Source organism: Borostomias antarcticus (genome assembly GCF_949987555.1).
Source record: "Borostomias antarcticus genome assembly, chromosome: 12".
Taxonomy (NCBI): Eukaryota; Metazoa; Chordata; class Actinopteri; order Stomiiformes; family Stomiidae; genus Borostomias; species Borostomias antarcticus.
Window position 1 is genome coordinate 21,012,086 of NC_140245.1, and position 12,985 is coordinate 21,025,070.

Below are 12,985 nucleotides of genomic sequence, written 5' to 3' on the forward strand. Positions count from 1 at the left end.
TTCTGAGATTAAAGTCAGAATTTCTGAGAAAAAAAGTCAGAATTTCGGAGAAAGAACTCCCTATAGCTCCATGGGTTAACTGAGTGCCACATTAACACACGTGTGTCAGCAGCAATCAAAACGATGGCATCAGCAGGTAATATTACAGCAATTAAGCACACAATGAGTAAGTTTGCGGACTTACAACTGTATAGGCTATACAGTAGGCTAATTAAAGACGACATAAATAAATTGCCTTTGTGCAAGGTTCTGTATAGGCTTAATGTAACGTTAGCCTAGCTACCTTGCTGTACGTTAGCTACGAGTTCAAAGAGTAGGCTAGGCTACACTAACAACTGAAATGCATTTAAGGGAGTTTACTTGAGAATTAATAATGACAATAAATGAATGAAATATCCAAGCAGAGTGGCAGATGAGTCCTTCGGGTTATCTACCTGGCTTCCCGGAGTTCAGCAGACGTAGAGGCCTGGTAGCATTGAGTTGATTAGTAGGGAGACGATCAAGTAGGATGACAGGTGGTCATGGTTAGTGGATTACAGTAACTCAGCAGGTGCATCTGTTATTGATCACAGTTGGCCGTGTCTGATCTCCTCCCGAACCTCAGTATAGACGGTCAGTACTCCATATGTACCAATCAACATTAGTGTTACCAAATTGATTATTGATGTTTAACTCCTCTTCACAGCATCACACATTATTAATGTGACAGATTGGCTTCGGGAGCGTGGTGTCAATGAAGAAATCATCTCTCGCCTGGAGGAGGAAAAGGTTTTGCTTATCTTAGCTAGGAATCTTAGCCATTTTGGGGTTTTAACATACAGGCCATGGTGATTGACTTAATGAAACGTTAATCTACTGTTTTGTACATAGAATTCATGTACAGGAACAACATATGGGTTATTTTAGGACAGCCTGTATTAGGAGATTACAGAAGATCATGACCACCAGTGTTAGAATCAACATTATATCGCCACGGCTAGCGGGGTGTAACGGCACTCTGCTGCGCGTCGTGCCTAATATCCGTGACATCCCACTGCTTCTCGTTCCATAATGCTTTATTCAACAATGTAGCCTACTGTGTAGACCTTTTCATTAGAATTTCGTTGCTATGGGAATATCATATATCAATATACCGGTATGTATTATTGTGTGTAGCTCTAGTAGGCTATGCTGCTGTTGTGAAATTGCCACCTAACCGAACAAATCTGTCTTGTGTAAAATAGATAATACAAAATTTTAAATCATGCATCATTTATAAATTTATGATACTATCATTATTAGATTAACATTACCTTTAGGCTAGCAAGAAATTCAATAAACCTATGTTGTGGAGCGGCTGTAGCTCAGTTGGTAGAGCGGGTCGTTCAGTGATTGAAGGGTCAGTGGTTCAAATCCCAGCTCCAACTGTCCACATGTCGAAGTGTCCTTGAGCAAGACACCTAACCCCGAATTGCTCCCAATGAGCAGGTTAGCACCTTGCATGGCAGCTACCGCCATTGGTGTGTGAGTGTGTGTATGAATGAGAGGCCATTGTAAAGCGCTTTGAGTGCCGCTAAGGTGGAAAAGCGCTATATAAGTGCAGTCTATTTACCATTTATGTTGCACTCTCTCCACAGATAGACAAAGATGTCATCTTGCTCATGGAAGATGGAGATCTTGCAAACTACATTCCCTCGTATGGTGACAGACTAGCACTGTTCAACTTCTGCAGAAATCAGCACCCTATATCTAAAAGGAAATTGGGACTTTTTGAGAGGTTGCGTCATAAGCTTAAGTTAAGAAAGGGAGCAGACCAGGATGAGGAGGCAAACCAGGATGAAAGTGGTCTCAATCCCTCCAACAGTGCAACTCCTACCAGACACCAGAGATCAAGAGCAGCTCCTACCACAAGCCAGAGTTCGAGATCAAGAGCATGTCCTACGAGAAGACAGAGAGCAAGTACTCGAACAATAGAAATCGGTTGGCTACACAGACAAAATAATGAAACCAAGCAAATTCGAACAATGCAAGGTGGGGGCACAAGGAAGGTAGTAATGGATGTAAACAGTGGGTTGGATGATATCCTACAAAAAGGAAAGAGTCTGTTCTTCCCACAAGGCATATCAACCAAAGGGCCTGAAATAGACTTTGACTTTGAACTTTGTGATCACAAACTAAATCCAATTGTTGAAGACGTCACCATTAGTGTTATCTATGAGACCCTCTGCATGACTAGATTACGGTTTTATCTTTCCAGTCATCCCAAGCAGGAGTTGCATGATGATAGTGAAAAGGAATCCTATGGCAACAACATATATGAAGATGATGGGGTCAGTTCTCTACTCTATTTAGATGGCCCATCTGCCCCAGTCATTTCTGATGCTAATGTCAACTCAGATAGACGCTTCATAACTGTAGCAGAATTACTTCCGAGCAGTTTTGTTGTTGATGATGCACCAGCGACTATCATGATTGATTTGTCTGATTCAGAGGTTACGTTTGGTCCACACCCTGAAGAGGAAACCAGTGACAATGACACACTGTTGTATAACCCTGCTGATGTGTCCCAAGAACAGCAACCTCAAATGATGCATCCCCCCAGTGACATATCCCAGGAGCAGACACCTCCAGCCACAGAGGACACAGGCACAAAGTGGATAACCATACACCATGGAAATTGCCTGAAAGACATGATCAAAGCTTTCACAGATCCACACATCCTCACTCAGCCACTCATTATGAAGAGATTACTCCCAGATAATTCAGAGGAAAGAGGCTTTGGATCAGGAGTTGAGAGAGATGTGTATAGTTGTTTTTGGGAAGAGTTTTATGACCGATGTACTCTGGGAACGACCATAAAAGTCCCTTTTATCCGCCATGACTTCACCATGGATGCTTGGAAGGCCATTGGCAGAATTCTCGTCAAAGGTTATCAAGACTGTCAGTACTTCCCTATTAAGCTTGCTCACCCTTTCATAGAGGAGATGCTGTATGGCGTAGTGCAAGCTGACCTGACAGAATCATTTCTTCAGTATGTGAGTGACCACGAAGGTGAGATCAGGGAAGTGAAGTTCACAAATGCTATGTTCACAGGGACATTATGAATGTTTGTGATTATTTTTTTTATTTTTTTTTGCATGGTTGTAATATTAAACCCTAGCGACACTGAGAGTGCAGACTTCTGCTACTGTCGCAACCCCCCCCTCTCTCCCCCCCCACCTCTCCTCTACTCAGAGAGTAGAAAAAAGCAAGAATACTAATAAGGACAGTTAGCAGGGAAGTTATAGGCTATTTGCGGGGTTAAAAATTGTTTTAGCATGTGAAAATGTCACACACAGAGACTTAGTATTTACAGCTGTACATTACATTACATTATAGTAATTTAGCACACTTTTGTCCAAAGCGACTTACAACAAGTATATCAAACGTAGTCAAGAGAACTGCTAGTCACCACATCATAAGTACATCACCTTGTGTTAAACAGGCATCAAAGAGCATAATCCATGCTGAAGTACCAGCGCAAGAATAAATCAATACAAATACAATAGTCTCAGCTAAGAGGGAGGGTCCGGGTAGCTGTATAGTATGATGTGATCCTTTGATCTAACCACTTTTCTGTGCTGTCTTTTTAACATGTTATAACCCCAGGTGAGATCATCCGACAAGCCCTTGCAGATTTCACCTCCATTGACTCAGAAGAGCTTGTGGAAGTCCTTGACAACTACGATTGTAGAAGGAGAGTCACTGCAGAGAATCTCCCAGAGATCCTGAGGGAAATTGCCCACAAAGAGCTTGCGCAAAAGCCCATGTATGTGATAGACTGTTGGAGAGGTGTTATTTGGAACCAGTTTACCTTGAATCGTGAGGAGCTTTCGGAGATGTATGCAGACCTCAAACCATCACCTAAAAAAGTAATGGGACTACTGAATCTCCCAGCAGATACGAGTACCAGACAACAGGAAGTAGGACATCATCTAAAACGTTACATCAGAGAGATGGACGAAGACAAACTGAGCAGGTTTCTTAGGTTCACCACAGGATCAAATTTGATCACGTGACATTATACTTGTGCAGTTTTCACAGATGTCTGAATTTACAAGACGGCCAATAGGACGCACATGTGGTAGGGTTTTAGAATTGGCTGACAGCTATGACAATTTCCCAGACTTCCGGGCTGAATTCAATGCAGTCCTTGACAGCAACATTTGGGTGATGGACATTGCGTAATTCTACAGTAGGTACTTTACAGGCTGTTTAATGTATAGAAAGCCTGATCAATTTCCTTAAGCAGGTGACATTGATAAATAATATACACATAGTTTGTTTGTGTAGTATGCCTAAATACATAGAAGAGAACCAAACCAAAGATAAATAAGATAGACAGACACATAGTTTGTTTTTTTGTAGTAGGCCTAAATACTGTACATGGGAGAGAACCAAGCCAAAGATAAATAAGATAGACACATAGTTGTTTTTTTGTAGTAGGCCTAAATACATGGGAGAGAACCAAACCAAAGTGATGTTAATAGTGTACATGTCAATAATACAGGGAGATATTAATATGAAGGCTTCCCATGTCAGTATGTAATAGAGCAGACAACCAAAGAGATGTTGATATAGCCAGGGTAGAGGGCTGGCCAATTTGAGGTGCAGATATTCAAGGTTCTAATATTTTTCTTTTTTTTATTATCAGCATTTGTAAGGAAGTAATGTTTCGATGTTTACATATTTTTATTATTAAGTCTGGTTGCAGGAGCAACCAGCATTTGGATGGCAGATTGATGCACACATTAACATTCCATCAGTCCATGTTTCTGTTGATGTGTTCCATAAGTCTACACTGCGTGTTGATGTGTTACCTGTATGCAGCATGTAGCTGAATGTTCATGTTATGGGATGTCATTTCAACCTTTCAGGATGTTAATGTCTTCAAAATGATACATGCACTTACTACTACTATGACATCCACTTTTTGTAGTTGCCACAAATGTGCTCAGAAATAAATTTTCATATTTTTGTATGTACTTTCACATGCGTTTTATTTCAATTTCCTAATACATTGGACTGTCTTCTCCATGATTGGATAACCTATATGACTGGTTTAACAGACAAAGCAAGTTAGTGGCCTATGTAAAAGTTGAATGTATAATTCTGAAGACCAACTCTAGAACAGACAGTTTAAGTGGATGCACCTTGTATAAACATGATGTTGCTGTGCATAAGGTCAATTGGCTATATCGAATCAAACAAACACTTTTTTGGAAACAGACTAGTGGGCCTCACCTGGGTAAGTCAAAAAGCATCATAAACATCAGAGGAGGAAATGTTTGGCATGACATTGTCAGGAACTGGGTCTTTTCAGAAGGAGAAATCGTGTGTGTGTCGTGTGCTGTCTGTCGTACTGTCCCAGTCGAGGGTCTGGAAGAAGTTCTGGGGTGACTGCCTAGGTGGAGCCCACTGGTTTCTTGGGAGGCCTGGGGCTTTCAGCGTTGTAGAAGGCTGAGGAGCCTGGCTGTCTCAGCAGCTCCGGCTTATCTTGGAGGGGGGATCCACAATTAGCAGCTATTTTGTCGGCTATAAATCTCCATACAGAGGCCAGCTGTGAATATTTGAATACCACAAAATATACAGGAGTAGCAGACGCAGTGGCTAGCTGGGACTGATACGAGACTACAGTACTCGTAAGCACCTACCAAACTTGGTGAGGATCTCCTGCTGATCTTGGGGTTGAGGCCCTTGGTGGGGAAGTTGTCCCAGGGTGGGGTGCGTGTGCTGGGACGGTCCCTGGGTTCCACCTCGATGTCCAGGTTCACCTGCAACAGGTCCGGGTAGTTCTCCGGGGGGGGGGGGGAGACAGCGATAATGTGTGTATTCTCTCAACACTAAGAAAACAGGCACTGTGTCTGAGCATGGCGGTGATGTGTAGGCTTGTCTTACTTGCCACACTTGATGGTGGGGCGTTTCTGGGGACAAGCCTGTGTGGAACTGGATTTGGAACATCTTCAAAGATGCCATCTGGATGACACACAGCAGGATGGACAGCATCCATACTCAATGCTACTCAAAAAACTGTTATACAGCTATGTTTTTAGAAAAACATTTATGTGTCAGCCTGTGAGAGTGTGTGTGTACCTTGGCCTGCAGGTGTCTTAAAAGGGTGGAGTGAGCATGGTAGATGACCACAAGAACATCTCCCTGCACCGTCACATTCAGAGGGCTCTCCGCCCACCCATCCTTCATCTTAAAGTCCCTGCGGAGAGAGAGAGGGAGAGAGGATCAGTTAGTGACAAACACTGGGTGTGAGTGTGTGTGTGTGTTTGTGTGGGACCTACTACATCTTGTCGCATTCCTGCTAAGTGGTGGCAACCCACATGTCTCCTATATAGACCTTGTAGAAGGGTCGGCAGCCTGCGCTGTTTGTTGAAGAGAGGCACCGGCGTCATGATAATGTAGCGGATCATTATGGACTTGCTGTGGGGGGCGATGGGTTCCTCTGTCATCATGTCACACATTTACTCGATGTACCTGGGAGCCAATCAGAGAGCAGAATGTACACTCAGAATACAGCCGGGAGTTAAGCAGACGTGGACTCGCCCTACCTCTTGTGGGAGGGTGACACAGTGCGAGGGTGACCCACCTCTTGGGAGGGTGAGATGCCGGGTGGGCAGCACTTCATGCTGAACATGTAGACGGAGGCCCAACGCTGCTCACCCGGCGTGCAGGGGGAGGGGTCAGAGGTCAGGGAATACACCACATCTGTGTGTGTACACATCTGTGTATTTGTGTGTGTGTGTGTGTGTGTGTGTGTGTGTACACTCACCAGGCAATGTACTATGCAGATATTCCTCTGATCCTGTTTGAGCCACAGGTGCATGTTCTTACACACACTGTAGACTGCGCAGGTTAGGGGCTCTCCTAGCCTGCCAACCACACAGACACCTACACACACACGTTAGAAAGACCACACTTTGCATAGCTATTAGCTGCTCAGCTCTAATGAAATGCTATTCACTGAAGCTGTAATGAACGTCTTATTCGCCAATGACCTGGCATTAATCAAAGCCATGGACAAGATCAAGTTGGGAGTCAGACTGGTCGCAGCCCATCTTACTGGGCGCAGGTTATTGGGGACAACCCCATCAGCACGGGCTCTCACCTGCCCGGACAGCGGTCCTGTTGTTCGGCTACACCAGCCAGAGGCAGCCGGCCCAGCGCGTGGAGTGGGCGCTGTCATCAGCGGGCCAGGCCTCACCGTAAGTCCGAGGGCATTCGGGCTGTGCACGTCAATCCGCACCCATGGCCTCTTGATCTGCAGCGATCGCCTGACAGTAGAGGAATAACAATATCCCCCACGCATGAGCTGAAGCCACCCAGGGGGACCTGACTGCTGTTCTTTCAGTTCCAGAGGTCTGATATACTTTTAATGCTAGATCAAAAGCAAATTTTATATCTTCCTCTCATTGACTATGCAGATCAGAGGCTAAAAAATAATTTATTGTTCTGTATACTGGACTTGATCATGTCCCTACAAAAGGCAGCATTAGCATGTTCAACAAGTTTGTCCAAATAATCACCACAACACTGTTTTAACATGTCCTAACATTCCTGCAGGTAGAGCACAGATGCTTCTGTCCAGTGCTTTATATCCGTTGTCTGTGCTTTCTCTCTGTAAACTTTTTGTTAACTCAAAAAGAGTGAACAAGTTTTGTAATGATTTTAGATCGCTTTAGCCTAGCGCACCCTAATAAACGAATTGGTTAATGTCAAAATATTTAAGTTTTCATGTCAGGTTTTTACAGCTTTTTCCTCAAGTGGAATCCTACAGCATAATGGCTTAACGTACACGTACATATACAACAATGACAGATGAATACTGTCTTCATGCACTTGTTTGAGCAGGCCTTTTAAGTTAATGATGATCAAACTTACAGTATATTTACATTCACTGGTCTTTTCCAGGTCACAATCAGACTCCACTTCCTTCAATTGACACCTTTTCAAAACACTAATCAACATGTTGACACTCTGACAAAGATCACTCTGAGTTTACAAATGTTTATTTTACAAAAAAAGAGAGCTAGAAACAGTGTGAATAGAGCTGTGACGAAGGATATGGTGCTTATTCTGAGTCTCCCTCAAAGCTCAATCCTTTAGTTGTTATCATGCAGAAAACCACCTGAGACACGAGAGACGGGAGACGATGGTAAAACATCTGAACGCAACTAGCAGTCAGAGTCCAGAGAGCCGAGCCGTCCTAAAGACGAGCAGGGGACTAGCGGCGGCGCGGCGTCGAGGCCGCACGATGAGGCGGCGGCGTCTAGAGTTTGGGCATCCTGGCGGCGTTGAGGCGCATGGACACGCAGGAGGACCCGGCTGCGTAGCGCATCTCCCTCAGCATGCCGCTCCACTGCCTGCTGTCCTCCTCGAACCTACGGTGACAAGAAAAAACGTATTGAAAACGCGCCTCGTATCCAGATTGTATCTAGATATGATTTAACCCCATTACATTTACACCTGGTATTAACATGTGTCTCCAGTGAGGTCCGATTGAGATCAGATCGCTCTATCCAGCTCAAACAACCGTACGTCACATCAGTTAAACATTGCTGTATGTGGACTGAAAACACAATTGCATTCACACTTGTGTTTAATGTGGTCACAATGAATCCCTGACCACCTCCGGAGGTGGTTTGGCTGATCGGATCACAATCTGTCCTCAATGCGTTTTGTACTTTCATGTGGTTTAGCACTATCTGATTGTAATCAGATCAGCCCAAACACATTTTAATGCCAGGTGTGTTACCAGCTGTTCTAACTTATTACAAACAAGATGTATAATAATAATAATAATAATAATAATCATCATCATTATATTACTACTACTACTACTACTACTACTACTACTACTACTACTAATAATACATTTTATTTATAACACTTTTTTTCATTTGAAAATCCCAGAGTGCTACAAATTTAAAAGCATAACATAACAAAAACACAACTGAAAAAAGCACAACACAATTTTAACAGTCAAAGGCCTTTTTAAAGAGGTAGGTTTTTAGGCTCTGTGCTGCCCTCAGCTGGATGTGGAAGCTGCCAAACTATTTAACAATCTCTCAAATAAGACATGCTGACTTACTGCCAGACGTCAGTGACCTCGGAGGGGGCCACCTCTTTGTTCTCCGTCTGGACGATGGTGAACCCCCCCACGGAGTACAGGCAGCCGCCACAGCTCACCAGGTTCACCGAGCTCCTCTCCTGGGGGAACTCTATGAAGTCCTCCCACCTGGGAAGGAAGACCACCACAGTGTGCATTAATGGCACTAGTACCTGGAAATGTACTGAGTAGCATTATACATGTGAAGGTTAGTCTTCAAATAGTTACACACTATTCACTACTGAGAGAGGTAGTTTTTTTTACAGATTGAGTTATGGATGATGGATGTAGAAGGTCTCAAGGTCTCTAAGCAATAAATATCTGAAATTGTGACTTTGTGAAAACAATAATAAGAAAGAAAGAAAGAAAAAAGAGGGTGTGGAAGTGTTCTTTATAGGTAAAAACAAAGTAGTAGTCAACACTTCTCTCTTACTTGTTTGCTTTGAAGTCATAGGCCTCACAGGCAGCACTGAGGCCTTCCTCGTTGACCCCACCGAGCACCACAATCTTCCCATTGTGAATGACTGCTCCGAACATGGCCCTGGCTGTCTTCATGGCCGCCAGCTCCCTCCACTCTGACTGCTTGTGGTTGTAAACGAACATCTTGTTCAGGGCTTTGCTGTGGGGGAGAAAAACAGCGTTTTCACAATGTGGTGCTGCTTGTTGTTGTATGGAAAGTTTAAATAGATTCACCGTTCGTCTAATTTAGATTCAATCAAATTTGGACCAGATAGAGAACAGACCTGATATTTTGGCAATAGCTCAGTACATGTGTTTTTTCAGGAGTGACAGAAGAAAAACAGACTTGTAAAAATATGCATACTGAAGGCCTAATGGTCGAGAAAAGTGGTTAGAATGATAGACCACAGACAGCTGCAGGCTGCTAACACCACATGGTCAACCCCTTACAGACACACAGCCCCCCTCCACACACACACGCACGTGCGCGCGCGCACACACACACACACACACACACACACACACACACACACACACACACACACACACACACACACACACACACTCTTACTTGTCATCTGTCTTTCCTCCAATGCAATAAACCAGGCCTTTATGGGAGACCACGGAGTGACCGTGGATCTTCAGGGGCAGCTTCTTGGTCTCGCTCCACTTCATCCTCCTGTAGAAGGTAGGTACAGTATGAGGTAGGTACATTATGAATCAACTCCAAATTACGTGTTATGAAGTGATGTCCTCTTAAACATTCATGGTACCTTGTATAGTATGTGAGTATGACAGTGCATGCAATTCTCAGTGGACCCTATGATACTATGAACCCACTTCCCATGAATGCCCTTCTCCAGGAGATTAACACTACTCCTGCCAGAGGGCACTTAAGGTGTCACCTGCATCTATACATGCTGTGCCGACAGAGCGAACTCCTGAGATCGTTCCCACTCACTCAATGTCGTAGCACATCACAGAGTCCAGAGACACGCTGGATTGGAGGTCTTTCCCGGCCACGGCGAACAGGAAGTTCCCACACTCTCCCATGTTGAATAAGCACCTAGGGGAGGGCATAGGAGGAAGGGCTGCCCAGTCGGATGCCAGGTGGTCTAACTGTAGAGACAGGAACGACATAGTGAACGTACAGAATTGAAAGACAGTATGGTTTCATTGAACACTCTGTCCAACTAAGTCTAAATGAATCTAGCAAATATGGATGCATTTACAATATTGTCACTTTTTCTCAGTTGAGGATGTCTCTTTTTCTATTTTTAGATCAAGGGTACTGTTTGTATGTCATGTTTTTAAAGTTTTTTTTAAAGAAACTTCAATGCTATTTGACAGTTGCATGAAATTAAAATGAACAGTGCTATGAAAAACAAAACAAAACATAGCTTTCTAACCATGTAGAAGTAGCACTGTAAGGGCATGTCCTTGTTGTCCTCTTCCACAAACAGTCCTCCAATCAGGAACAGCTGGTTTTTCTCGGTCACCATGCTCACGTGGTTCCTGGGGACCTGCTCGGACACTGCCGCCAGGAAACACTCGTTCTCGATCACGTCGTAGGCTACCGCCGCTGTGTCGTTGACCATCAGGATGAGGTCGCGGGCGTACATGCCGTGTCTACGGCTGTCATTCAGGAACCCGGGGAAGAGCCCCTCCTGCTCAACCCCTTCCTCATCCACTCCCTCCTCATCTGCTCCCTCCTTCTTCGGCGGCTTCTCTGGAAGCTTCCCGCCGAACGCCTCCTTGATCACCTGGACCTTCTTCTGCAGCTCCACGTCTGACTTGACGATCTCGTCCGTCTCCACTTTGTCCTGGAAGTACTTCTCCGGCAGCAGGCGGAAGCGGATGCAGTCGAAGGCGTCGCCCAGGACCTTGACGCGTTTCTCCTTGTCGTGGCGGACCCAGTTCATCAGTGCCTCGAACACCACCTCCTCCTTCTCCACGTTGAGAGAGTCACCGCCGATGATAGCAAACAGTTCGTGGGCGGCCAGCTGAAGGAACTCCTCGTCCTTAGCTATGGTCTCGAAGCGGTCTGCGATGTAGTTCCGCGCGGCGACCGCCAGCCTGGGGCAGTTGAGGACCAGGCCCATCCTGAAGATGGCCATGCAATTAGACACGGACATCTTCTTCTGCAGGTAGTTGACGCACACGGTGAATACGGACGGGATCTGGAACCGGTTGGCCACGGCGAATATGTCCTGCACGTTGTCGTCGGTGAGGTCGATTTCGGCCGAGTACAGGTACTGTATGACCATGTCCAAGATGGAGGGGTTGACGTCCTCGAGGACCACCTCCTTGGTGTCCTCCGCCTCCTTCCCGTCCTCGGTGAAGAAGATCTCTCTGAAGTAAGGGCTGCAGGCGGCCATGATGAGTCGGTGGCAGGGGAAGCTTCGGTCGCCCACCTTCAGGGTACAGTCCACAAACTTGTTCTCGTTCAGGAGCTCCTTCAGGCCGTCCTGGAGCAAGGTGCTCTGGAACAGCCGCAGCTCCTCCTTCATGGCTTTGGGGTCCATGGCGGTGCGTCAGGAGGGGAAAAACGATGGTGGATTGTGGAGAGGAGGCAGATATGACGGCCACAGGTCCTCTTGGCTCTTGCTCCTGGCTGGAAAAGACACAGCAAAGAAAAGGTTCCCGGTCTGAAGCCCCTGCAATTTAATCCTGTCCCCCCCTTCTAAATATAGCCCCCTGCCCCAGCCAACCTCAGCCCAGAAGAATCTGCCTTGGCCAAATCTGCATGCAGAGCCATAGTCCCACGCAGCTGTCACAGAGTGAAAGAAGCAACTGGACATTTGGGGATATACCAATGAATCAGCTAGAGCAGTGTCATGTGGCTAACACTGGTTGATAACTGACAATGATGTTATTTAAAGCGACTGGCTAGTTTGTAGTCTGATCCTAGCTGTGCGTCTATAGATCAATATTTCCACTGTCTTTCCTTGGCTTAAAACAAGAACAGTCTATTGTTTGTCATTTGTTACTCACTGAGTAGTCCAAAAACCTCCAAGCAACTGTTTTAAACAGGATAAACTAGTTTCTTCTCTCTTCTTTTAACTATGATTCTTTTATGGACATATATTCTTGATTGGATTGCATCAAATGACTGAAGGAGGCTTTGTACTAAAAATGGCTGAAAGGTGTTGGGTAGCAGCTGTGTCTACAACAGGTGACAGACAAGCTGACAGACAGTTCTCTCCACCTATCAGTGCTGTTCCTTGTTTTCCCAGGGTTTCTTGATCAGTGGATAAAGAGGGCGGGGCATTAGGTCTTGGTCTTTAAATAGCCACTTCACCCTCAAACTCACTGCCCTCAGAAATGCCCCTAAAACGTTGAAACCTCTACTGGTAAGTGAGTTCATGAAACATTTAAACATAAGGGAAA

The 12,985-nt window shown here is 45.1% G+C and overlaps 1 protein-coding gene across 1 annotated transcript; it reads right to left on the minus strand.

Annotated features, from left to right (window-relative positions):
• Positions 1-8,296: 8,296 nt before the first annotated feature.
• LOC311315873 (kelch-like protein 41b) lies at positions 8,297-12,120 on the minus strand (the record flags this gene model as incomplete). The annotated part of the gene is made up of 6 exons (XM_084446575.1): positions 8,297-8,408; positions 9,119-9,265; positions 9,570-9,755; positions 10,167-10,274; positions 10,557-10,714; positions 11,005-12,120. The coding sequence occupies 6 exons, from the start codon at positions 12,118-12,120 to the stop codon at positions 8,297-8,299; spliced, it is 1,827 nt and encodes a 608-aa protein (XP_084302701.1).
• Positions 12,121-12,985: the final 865 nt, after the last annotated feature.